At 39.4% G+C, this 12,122-nt stretch overlaps 1 protein-coding gene and 1 pseudogene across 5 annotated transcripts in view; one reads left to right on the top strand and one right to left on the bottom strand.

The window, feature by feature from the left end:
* PTPN2 (protein tyrosine phosphatase non-receptor type 2) overlaps window positions 1–12,122 on the top strand; it is a 76,993-nt gene extending 64,871 nt beyond the window's left edge. For 2 of the 5 annotated variants that reach the window (XM_019920752.3, XM_073790475.1), the window contains exons 8-11: window positions 1,599–1,780; window positions 5,203–5,304; window positions 6,091–6,175; window positions 9,301–11,124. In XM_019920752.3, the coding sequence (XP_019776311.1) occupies window positions 1,599–1,780; window positions 5,203–5,304; window positions 6,091–6,175; window positions 9,301–9,402 (471 nt within the window). In that variant the 3' untranslated portion in view covers window positions 9,403–11,124. Of the gene's footprint in view, window positions 1–1,598; window positions 1,781–5,202; window positions 5,305–6,090; window positions 6,176–9,300; window positions 11,125–11,754 lie in introns of those variants that run through there. The other 3 variants (XM_019920753.2, XM_019920754.2, XM_019920756.3) reach the window with 3 other exon arrangements.
* LOC101331186 (prefoldin subunit 4 pseudogene) lies at window positions 4,232–4,636 on the bottom strand (annotated as a pseudogene).

A 12,122-nucleotide genomic window follows, 5' to 3' on the forward strand; every position in this document is an offset into this window, starting at 1 on the left:
GGATGGTGTGGGGGCATTGGTCTGTGAGTGCGGTTCAGCTGAGTGTGCAGTCGGGGGAGGTGAGCAGCCCCGTCTGCTCCAAATGGGAGCCGGGGGCAGTGCTGGGTCCCCGGCCTCGCAGTCGGCAGCACCGGCAGCACCGCCGAGGCAGGTGAGCCTGGAGCCTGCTTGTCACAGGGGAGGCAAAGTTGAGTGAGTTTGCTGCCCAGAGACCTGGCAAAATGACATTGCCCTTTGTTTTTTCTTTTTAAAATTCACTAGCATTAAATCTCTCTTTCTCCCCCACCCTCCTGCTGACTCTTCTTGTTGACAGATTCTGGATTTGTTGCATATTCTGGGAAGTGGTCCAGTAAGACTTGGTTTTTGGCATCATCTTGTTTATTGACATTGTTGAGTTTTGTCCAAGTATAAGGCCAAGTTGCTGTAACTAGATCTCAATGAAGAATTGACCAGCATGCATTCTGGAGACAGTTAACATTTTTGTTGGATACTTAAACTATCTGGTGTCTGACACTGATGATTATTTCCGAGATACAGAGCCTTGTGAGGGGTTCAAATTCCGACTCTGCTACTCGTTAGCTTGTCATCTCATTAGTCACAACAAGTCCCAAGGCAGGTGACAGTCCTGTTTCATTGGAGGAAGATAGGCTGTCTCTTCATCTTGGTCTGAATCCTGCCTGATCTGAAGTCCAGGCGTGCTGAGGAGTCTTCCCAACCCAGTGTCCAGCCAACTGCCTGGGCTGCTGGTGTACCTGGTGGGGACAGTCAACTTGAAGGCCTCTGGCACTGCAGGAACCTGCTGGGAGGTCTCACCATTGGTTCTCTGCTAAACTGGACAGTGGCAATGAGCAGGGCACACTGGGTCACGTTCAAGGGCCATCTTGGTCACTTTTCCAGAGGCACATGCCTCTGGATTAGGAGACGGCACAGTCTGACTTTGGCGAAGATCTTCTTACTAAGACCAATATTTTGGTGAGGTCAAAGTCACTACATTTTATTAAGATTATTGTATTCAACTACATACTGATGTGCATCAATATTAAATGCTTTATTATTGGGACTTCCCTGGTGGCGCAGTGGTTCAGAATCCTCCTGCTAATGCAGGGGACACGGGTTCAAGCCCTGGTCCGGGAGGATCCCACATGCCGCAGAGCAGCTAAGCCCGTGTGCCACAACTACTGAGCCTGTGCTCTAGAGCCCACGAGTCACAACTTCTGAGCCCACGTGCCACAACTACTGAAACCCGTGTGCCTAGAGCCTGTGCTCCACAACAAGAGAAACCACTGCGTTGAGAAGCCCATGCACCACAACGAAGAGTAGCCCCCACTCACCGCAACTAGAGAAAGCCCACGTGCAGCAATGAAGACCCAACGCAACTAAGATAGATAGATTTATTAAAAATACTTTATTATTATTAAATATTCAACTTAAAATAGACGTAGCTAGAAGTGGTATGACAAAACACGTTTTTCTTTTTCATTCATATGTTAGCATCACAGGGTTTTCTTAAGTTAAATATAGAATTTCAGTTTCATAAATTTTATTTAAGAAAAGTCAAAACTTTAGTGTTTGCATTTGTTTCTCATTTCCCTACTTAGAAACGGTGGAAAGAACTTTCTAAGGAAGATGTATGTCCTGTTTTTGATCATTCACCAACCAAAATAATGACTGAAATATACAACGGAAACAGGATAGGCCTAGAAGAAGAAAAACTGACAAGTGACAGGTATACAGGACTGTCCTCTAAAATGCAAGATACTCTGGAGGAAAACAGCGAGAGGTAAGGTTACTGCAATAACAATGCTTGAAAAGAGAGACTTTTATTTTAATAAGTTCTGTGGATGGGAACTAATATATAGACCCTTAGTGTATTGAATTAATGTAACTATTTATTTATTACTTAAGGGCATTTAAGTAGTATGTAATGACATCATTGATCTCAAAGAAGCTAATACTTAAAGACGGAAACCTGTTGGAAAATGGTTTAACACAACACTTATTGAGTGTAAGAGTTAGTATAATTAGATGCTAAAATGTGTAGCATGATGCAGAAAACAGAGTATGAATACCTGCCATTTGTACAGTTATATAGTGTTCACGCTACTGTTACAATGTAATTGATAATATGCCTTTAATACCATTATGAAATAATTAAGTGAATATTTCAACTTAATTCTGTTATTGGAAGAAAAAAATATTTTTCAAAAAAAATCACATAAAATGCCCTATACTTTTTGAGTTTTGAATCCATATGAATGTGTAAACTCTTCAAGTTTTTAAATTTGAAAAATTACGTTTCTCAGGCTCCAAATATCTCACACATTACGAAGCTGGTGTCCTGAGGTGTGAGTCTCTCAGAAAAGTGAATGAGCTCTTTTACTCCCTCTCTTCAATATCTCTGAAAGACTTTTTTTCTTTTCTTTTTGTCAGATATGCTTTTTCTTGTGGAAAATTTTATGCTGTAGTCATATTTGTTACAGTGGGATCTTGGGATGTGCTGTGAAAATCGTTAAGGTCTCCTATACATTATAGCTTCAGTTCTGTATTTCCCCAATATAAAAATTGCCTGAAATTTTATAAAAGGTAGCGTATTACAGTACATAGTAAGTTGCTATATATCATATTGAAGAGTTTATTATGACTTAGCAGTGCTACTCCTTGTGTGTGGCTTCAGTGGTTTAGACTACAAGTTAAAGCATAAAGTTGTTTCTTCTTCTACGTTAGATTTACTAGTTTTAAGTCAGGAAATAATACTGGGAGCTCTGTATCCTTTTATATATTTTATATATGTTTTGCCTGATCTTGACTACAGTGTAATTTGTTTTATTGGAAGGTACACACATACTTGTTATAGTGAATTTTCAGTCTAGAGAGTGAATTCTGAGTAATAATTTTTGCAAGTCATTGTAGGAAGTATTCAGGTAGAGTTCACACAGCCAGAGATACCTGGGTGTGTGATAAGTTAAAGTGAAAAAGACATTAGGAAGACTGCAAAGCATATGGATATGAGCAAAATATAGTCCCCAGGTTGCTAATACACTTAAGGGACAAAACGAGAACCCAGACGAGCAACATAAATTATTTACTATAAATGAAATGCCGTAGGATGAGAATAGAAGGGCTCTAGAGGGTGAGAGAACCAGAGAGAAGAGGTTTCTTAGTTTAGAAGGAAACAAACTTGGAGAACAGAAAAAAAGAAAAACATTTGGGCAAGAACGAGGTTGTACATGGCGGGAGAACACGTGCTCTTGTCTCTTGGGTGTGTAACTAGGAGTGGGATTGCTGGGCCACACGTGGCCACTCCGTGTTGAGCATTTTTTGGCCAGTTTTCTAAGCAGCTGCATCACTTCACCTTCCCACTAGCGATGTCTGAAGGTGCCAATATTCCCACGTAATTTAACGTTGATAAAATAATCTGATATGTAGTCCATATTCAGAGTTCTCTAATTATAAAAAAAAATCCACCTTGAAGCTTTACAGAAAATAACTGTACTGAGATATAATTTATATACCATAGAGTTCACAAAATTTAGAGCGTACAGTTTACTGGATTGAGTATATGTACAGAGTTTTGTGGCCATCGCCATAATGTAATTTTGGAACATTTTTATGATCCCAGTCTATAACTATTTAAAAAAATAATTCAAGATCTGATCCAGGATCATGCATTGTATTTGGTTGATGTGGTTCTTTAGTCTCCTTTAACCTGGGACTGTCCACCACCTTTAGTTTTCCCCCGTTGCTGGACATTGCAGCTTATAGATGAGTTGCCTTTTAGGATGCCTCACAATCTGGATTCCTCTGATTGTTTTTCACTATTAGATATAGGTTAAACATTTGGGCCAGGAAAAAAGCTGCCTCTTAATGTAGTAGATGCTGAAAAGGCATTCAAGATTTTTAATCAAGCCATACCATCAGAGCTGTGCTTCAGAATAATTACTGGGGTGTATTTACTCTGAAGGCATGGAAACTGGTTAGGCTTTTGCTGTAATATAAGCAGTAAGTGAAAAGAGGAGATGGATTTTGTGAGATTTTTTTTTTTATTAACTGATTTTAATAACATGACATAAAACCCCTACACTTTATATAATTGTTATGCAAAATACATAGATGAATACGGTCTTCTTTTAAAAACATAAATAAGCAAGATGTGAAATAGGCATGTTTCCATTAAATAAGTGAAAAAAATTTTTAAGTTTTGCTTTCCATATCATTTGGTGTTATAAAATGTTTAGCTTTCATCAGCTTCAGGGTTTGTGTTGCTCCCCAATTTTTCATATAACTGAACTCTCAAATCTGCTAGCACCCACTGAGTTGATTCCACTCTGGATGGTAAGGCGTCAGTTTCTTCTTGCAAGTTTTTCTTTGCTTCTTCTAGCATTTCTCATGTTTCTTCTTGAGAATGGCTAATGAAAACATCACCAGTCTGATGAGGTGTCATTAAGCGGTCCTCGTCTGCAAGCATGATGTCCTAACAAGCATCTTCTAAGTTTGGGAGTTGTTTCTTTTTTACTTCTGTTTCTTCCTTCAGCTCTGTGATTCTGCTTGTATTCCATGCAAATCTGTATGTCTTTTGTTGATTTGCAAAAGTAACATTGACATCTTCTGCTGCTGTCTTCTTCATGGTGGCCGCCATCTTAGGCTTGTGAGATTTTTTTCAAGGGAAAAAAATAGTAGTTTTCATGTTGCCTTCAGCCATTCTTTGTGTTGTTCCGGGACCATGGTCCCAGAGTCAAAGAGCTTCCTTTGGAACAAAAATTCTGTATTGAATAGGAAAATGGGAGCTAGAAAAGGGATGGGCAGACAGCAGTAGGCACTCGCACAGCAGAATATTCAAGGAAATGTTGAGTATAGGGGCCTTTGTGAAAAATCAAATATGAGCTCCAAAGGGGATCAGATGCCTGGGGACCCTCTGTCTTCCCTCTCCTGCTGGCTGGCTAGCAAAGAAAGAAAAAAATACTGATACCATGCTTCTTTTCAGGTCCTACTAAAAATATTCATTTACATAAAACTGTACGAGCAATTGTCATTGAATTACCTGAGTGCATCTCTGGACCATTTAGAGTATTGAAGCTTTTCCCCTTTTTGTTCCAGAGTCTGAATGAGTTGAGAAGTGGGGTGGAGTGGGCGGGGGGCGGGGGGGCTGTGCTCTGCCTGCGTGGTTGAGCCCAGCCCTGCTGATGTGCTCTTGTTTGTTGACAGTGCTCTGCGGAAGCGCCTTCGGGAGGACAGGAAAGCCAGCACAGCTCAGAAGGTGCAGCAGATGAAGCAGAGGCTGAACGAGACCGAACGAAAAAGGAAAAGGTGGTTATATTGGCAACCTATTCTCACTAAGATGGGGTTTGTGTCCGTCATTTTGGTTGGCGCTTTTGTTGGCTGGACACTGTTTTTTCAACAAAATGCCCTATAAATAATTTTGCCCCGCAAGCTTCAGCACTGGTAGCTGACAGTGTTGCGTGAATCACAGGGGTTCATCTGTTAGCAAACTCCTCAGACACCAGACGGTGCAGTTGACTAGACACCCACAGAGAATTGGGGTGTGCAGTCACCTCAGCACCCCCAAGGCGCTGCCCACACTGTACCCGCTCCCTAAAATAAAGACTTGAATGCTTCTTAAGAACTGGTACATTTTCAACTGTATTCATACATGTTAAGTGTTTCACCTGACCAGACTGAGAAGTCCTTTATCATGAGGATTCGTTTTTGGAGGCTGTCTGGATTTTAACCTGCACTTGATATAAGCAATAAATATTGTGGTTTTATGGACATTATTACTGGAAAGAAAATGACCTTTAAGTAATGTGTGTAATGTATAAATGTACTTGTTCACATGGGCATCAACATTTTATATTCTTAACCATTGCAGGGTAAATATATTTTATAAGTACCTATTTAATCTTACTTTTGTAGTTAAATGTACTTTATAAAAGCTCAATTTGAAAAAAAATCTGTTACCACAAAAAAATAATAAAGTGTATGTTGATTCAATTGTACTGGATACATTTTCCTAAAGAAAAGTTTGATATGAGCAGGTAGGACTCTGAATAAGCAATTTTTACTATATATTTGCATTTCTTTTATGTTTTACAGTTTTCCCAATTTTAAAAAGAAAAAGAAACAAAAATTTTCTCTAAAAATATCTTTGAAGGAAAATTCTCCTTACTGGCGTAGTCAGGTAACAGTTGGTCAAGACTTTGTAAAGAAACTGGTTTCTGTAAAGCCCATTATTAATACTGTTTATTTTTCAGGAAAATTTCAATGTAATTACCCTAATTTATAATTGGGGTAAACCATAATTTAGGAAATAAAAATAACAAGCAGCATTTTATCATCCATGATTTCAGTTTATTAGACTGAAGTTTTGCAGTAAAAACTTTTTTAAGTTCTTCTACTTCAATAAATAGTATAATGATGTTCAAACCTACACTGTCCCTTTAACTTCTTAATGGGTATTTTTAGAGCATATTGTTTAATGGATCTAACTGCTCATTTGAGTGCTAGCTTTCTTCAGATTGTAACATTCCTTTCAGTGTTTAACTTGTTTTACTTAAACTTTAAATAGTTGTTATAAATTTATCTGCTGAAATAATGAAATCACATTATTTCAGTGGTTTTCAAACTTTGCTTGTTGGATTTCTAAGGGGTCACCAGGAGGTGGTAGGAAGGACCCCAAGCTGCCAACCTTTACTTCCAGCAGATAAAGTAGGCTGTCTCTGCTTTATCCACTTTACGTACTAGGTACTATTGCTGCACGAGGTTTAATTATTTTCAGCGGGCAGTGATCATTTAAACAACAGTTTGAAAACCTTCGGTATAGATAGACTTTTTAATTGGTTCGAATAGCCTTCTCGAGTGGGTTGAGTTATGCTGAGAGTATGAGAGCAGGACACAGGTGGTGCTGTGTGTAGAGGACAGTTTGTGTCACATGTGCCCACGCCCTGCTCAGCACCACTGTGTCCTGTAACCTTTATATGGAAGGAGGTAAGAAGGATGTTGCTGTGTCTGCCTGCATCACCCCTGTGTTCAGGCACCATGACCCTTACATTTTAGGTCGTTATTGGTTTAAAATCTTTCTTTCCAATTTGCTGTGGTTTATCTTTGCTAAAATACAGTATATTACTCTGCAAGTCAAATACAGGTAGACCTATTCAGTTCCAACCGTGGGTCGCCTTGCTTTCAATAAAAGGCAAAGACTTTATGGGAAACACAAGCTGATAATGATACCCTTGTCCCCGGGCAGGGTGGACGTGCTTCGTGGGGCTCAGTGCTTCAGCTTTGCTCTTTGCTTCCCGTCCTTCTGGAGATGTTTGCCATAATGTATTTTATTATTTTTTTTTTTTTGCCATAATGTATTTTTAAAATCACATCCGGTGATTTTTAAGTGTCCGGTGTAGCAGACACTTGTTGATAAACTTCTGCTGCTGCAAACGTTAGTCATCTTTCCTCTTCCAAGCACATCCCTGAGGAGAGTGTGTTAATTTTTACCAGGGATTGTGTTTTTGGTGGGTGCCCTATACTAATTACTGAAAATGCGTGGCCACGTGCCTGACCTTTATTAAAGAAGGCATCTAGTCAGAGGGGCAGGCCAGGCGGGGTCCTGCCCTCAGGGAACAGCAGAGGAGTCGGCAACCACGGTGGGTGTGCATCTTCCCAGAACTTGTGTCTCTAGGTCTTCGTGATGTTTTCTAATTAGAACAGATGCTGAAAATCAGTTGTACGGTTTGACTTCGATGAGGTGCTGGTATTTTCTTAATAAAAAAGCCAGAAGCTTTATTATTTTTAAGAAAGACTATCTGGATTAATACCTAGTTCATTTGTGTTTGTATGTGCTCCTGCCGATAAACGGACAGCACCCCTGATTCAGCACCGTCTTTTCTGGCTGTACCAATGGGCTCCGTACTCATTTCCACGTGCAGCCAAGCATTTTATGCCATCCTACTACTGATTTTTATCTATGCTTGCATGTGTAGAATATCTACAAATACAGTTCTCCATATTTAGTTTATCCATATGTAGCATAAAAATGTTGTAAAAGTGCATAGAGAACTTTGGTAATGTACAGACCACTTCCATGTTTAGATGTTTTATATATTTGCTCAGTCCTTATCCTCTTCTATATTTTTGGTCCATTTCATTATGTATTAGTATTTCTACCAAGGAATGAAAAAAAAAGAGAAAGGAAGTTAAAAAGTTGATTTTTTTTTTAAATAACAGGTGCATCAGAGGAAGGAATTGTGACCTTAAGTTAATTTTATGTACACTTGTGTGTGTCCCCTTTGTTTCAAATAAACTAGAATTGATGGTTTGAATAAAAAAAATAGATCCTGGTTTAAAAAGTAGTTTCTGGCATGGAGCAGTCCTCCAGCTTCGTATCAATTCCGTCTTTGCTTTCAGCGTCCTTGACACTGATGGTTGTTCCCACTTAGAGGTCATTTCCGTGGTGCCGGGCATTGTGCTGGGGCTTCCCACGTGTTCTCCTGGTAACCTCACAACAAGCCCATGCAGCAGGTGGTGGTGTTGCTGAGCCAGAGTCAGCCTGAGACTTGACCTTTCTACCTTCTCTCTTGTTGACTCTCATGTAGAGTGTATTTTAGAATTAAATTCTCAAAGAAAGATTTAACTTCTGAAAGTCGTTCCCCTCTTAGAAAAATATCTCTGACTAGATTCTGTGTGAACAGACACAGGCTAGAACCTGATTATGTTAGAAATATTTTATTGACCGTTGTATACTCTCTTTTAGTGAGTACATTTCCAGAGTGACTGCCTGGTTATTGTACAGATTTTAAAATCTAGTCTGCCTTGATTTTTACTTTCAGAGACGAGTCTTACAGAGACTTTTAAAATGCAGTATATTGTAAGCCTAATGCCATTATGTCTATCATCCGTTTCTCCCAGGCAAGATTCTAAGAATCACACCTTCCGTCAGCACTGACTTATTTCTGGTTCCAGCAGGTCCCTGTGGGTTTGTTAGTGGGGTAGAAAGCGTGGACAAGGGCGGGGTGGCTGAGGTTAGGACTCCCATGTCCATCCCCTGCTGGAGCTGAGTGCCTGGCAGGGATGGCGTGTTCTGGGCTCCCATTTCTACATCACAGCTATTCAAGTCTCTCTTACTTCAGGAAACCCTTGTTTGGCGTTGACTTATCTAGATGGTAGTCATCTTATAAATAAAGTTTTGAAAAACAGAAATTCAGTATTTTTTCACATAATAAAATTAAGTTCTTTTGACTTAAAATACAGGTCTTGGTCGTCCCCTGGATGATTTATTCTGGAGTTGACCTGTGTCTTTCATCTTTTCCCTAGTTCATTGGTTTGGATTTGATTCCATCTTTCCTTGTATCTGTCTTCAAAGCACTGTTTCTGGGACAGCAGCACCCACAGCCCCTACAACAGCAGATAAGTTAGAAATGCCAGGTGTCCTCTTGTTCTGCTGAATGTGGATGAGTGATGTCATGTTGCAGAGTACTGCCCCGGCTAAGCAGTGACTCAGCCCGAGGGGCTTTTAGTTGGGTCGAGTGATTGTCTTTATCAGTAACAACCTGACAACGAGAATTCTCAAACGCCATGACCGTCTCTGTGCAGTCCAGTGGCAGAATGAAAAATCCAATCATTGGTACTCTTTCTGTTTGGGTTTTATAATTTAGAGTGGAATATGGGAATTTTAGGATTTAGGGAGGATATTACTTGCAGAGTCTACTTTAATACTATTGTCTGGTTTTCCATCACATGGTATATTGGGGGAGCTATAAGGAGAATGGAATGGGAATTTTTTTCTTTATGGAGACCATTTTTTAAAGAAAAGCATCAATTCTTTATTGTTGCTCTAATTTGGCATAGATTTTTTAGACATATGATGATGTTGATATTTCAAATTACTACTATAAAAAACCTGAAGTTATTTTGAGTTTGGTGAATTCGGGATTTTCCCACTGGGTAAATTGATGTTGTCTGTAAGGCAGTGAGTGCCTTGCTCACCGCAGAGAAGTGTGTGGGACTCTTTTCAGTAAAGCAAGGATGAGTGTCCGGTGGCAGGAACTACTTCGGTGTGGAGCCAGCCCCTGTCAAGACCTTTTAGTTGTTCTAAGGGGTAGTTCATCCTTGCTGAGTGTGTCTTTAACACACTGCTGGGGAGGCAACACCTGCCGGTTCTGCCAGTCAGTAGATACACCTCTCCAAAGTGCATCCTGTTACCCGATTTTCAGACGAGAAAACTGAGTCAAAGAATAAGTAACTTGCCCAAGGTTGTACATCTAGATCATGACAGAGCTGAGATTTGAACTCCAGTCTGTAGAATCCCAGTAACTCCAGGCCTCGCGCTTTCCCATTATGTCACACGCAACCTGTTTTTATGGAATATTTAAATGGAAAAGCATTAGACAGCTACTGTTACCCATTAAAATCCAAAATAACCCTCTTTTTATTTTTTAAGTGAAACAAATCAAAGTTTTCCCCTCCAAAAAATTTTGTGGAACAGTTTGAACTACCACTGAGCCAGAGTAATACTGGAACATCAGAGCACTCTCTAAACCAAACCATTATTTCATTCACTCTGACTGGATCAGTTCCTTGGTTTTAACAAGGGGACTTCTGAAGGTGTGGGAAACACATGCATATTTTGCAGCACTCAGGGTCAGTCAGAAGCTCCTTTCCTCACATCAGCCACTTTGGTTCAGGCTTCTCAGGTCCCTGCAAGAAGCACCTGTGGCAGTTTCTGTGACCACAGGCACCTAACAAGAATGCTTCCTTGGTGTCTGGACATTTCTCTGTCAGTGCTGGAAATGAGACACCAAGGAGCCAGCAGTCAGGAAGAAGCCAACTCGTAGTATTGGGGGTTTTGACTAAATGTTTTGGATAAATGTGTGGGTGTGGTTTATATCTCCTATTTATACACGTGGAGGCACAATAATGACAAGTATTTAGATCTGGGGGTTTTTTTTTTTGTCAGAGCAAGGGAAGTTGAGGGGAAATACCAGTTACCACCTCAGAAGTTCAACTATTTGCAAATATTGTGAAATAACATTAAAAACTCACCTGCCCTTAAATTAGTTGTTATTTCATCTCTCTATCACTTGTTTAAACTCTCATTTATCTTTACTTTTTGGCATTAAAGTACAATAAATCTATCAATTATTTTATGTCTGTGTTTTCTTTTAATACTTAAATCATGTCACTTCAGTTCTGTATTTCTGTGATCATTAGTATTACCCTTCAGGACAAAAAGCATGCTGCTAACAGTCCGTGAGTTAAGGATATAAGCCAACTTTATGTTCATACATTACATTCATAATATTTTTAGCAGTATGATACAGTGGAGGTGCAAATTGGATTAGACTTTTGCATTGAATTCCAAAGTATTGGTAAGTCTAGCACATACCATAAAATCTTGCTAAACTGTTGTGGGTACTTTTTTTTTTTAACTGTCTGTCTGTCAGTATAGCTCACATGGAGGTCATTTCTTGAGTAATACAGGATGACCTAAAAAAATTCATAGTTGTTAATTCTTGTAAAAGAGTGAGAGTTACGGTGCTTTAACATGAGTCTACCTCACACCACCAATTCTGTTTGAAAATCAAGCACATAAGCAGTTTTACCAAGGTAACAGCAAAGCACTCAGTGTGATTGAGTGTGATGTGTTGGAATGTTTTTTGGTTGCCGTTTTAGTTCATTGTTAGTCCTTTTATGTTTGTGTGTATCTGTGTATGTCTGTGTGTTTGGTAAATATGAATTGAATAGATGACTTCTTATTTTATATTTTAGGCCAAGATTGACAGACACCTAAATATTCATGACTTGAGAATATTCTGCAGCTATAAATTTTGAACCATTGATGTGCAAAGCAAGACCTGGAGCCCACTCCGGAAACTAAGTGAGGCTTGATAAGCCTGTAGATTGCCTCACATTTGTCTGTTTACAAAGTAAACCTTACATCCAGGGAACGAAGAGCACCACCAGCAGAAGACTTTGCAGAGCCCTTTCATTTGATGCATTGTTAAGTTTTTTAATGCGTGTGTGAAATGTAGAGAGATGTAAAAGAAATAAATTAGGAAAGACTACTTTGTATTGTACTGCCATTCCTACTGTATTTTTATACTTTTTGGCAGCATTAAATATTTTTCTTAAATAGA

This window comes from Tursiops truncatus, chromosome 13, assembly GCF_011762595.2.
Source record: "Tursiops truncatus isolate mTurTru1 chromosome 13, mTurTru1.mat.Y, whole genome shotgun sequence".
NCBI lineage: Eukaryota > Metazoa > Chordata > Mammalia > Artiodactyla > Delphinidae > Tursiops > Tursiops truncatus.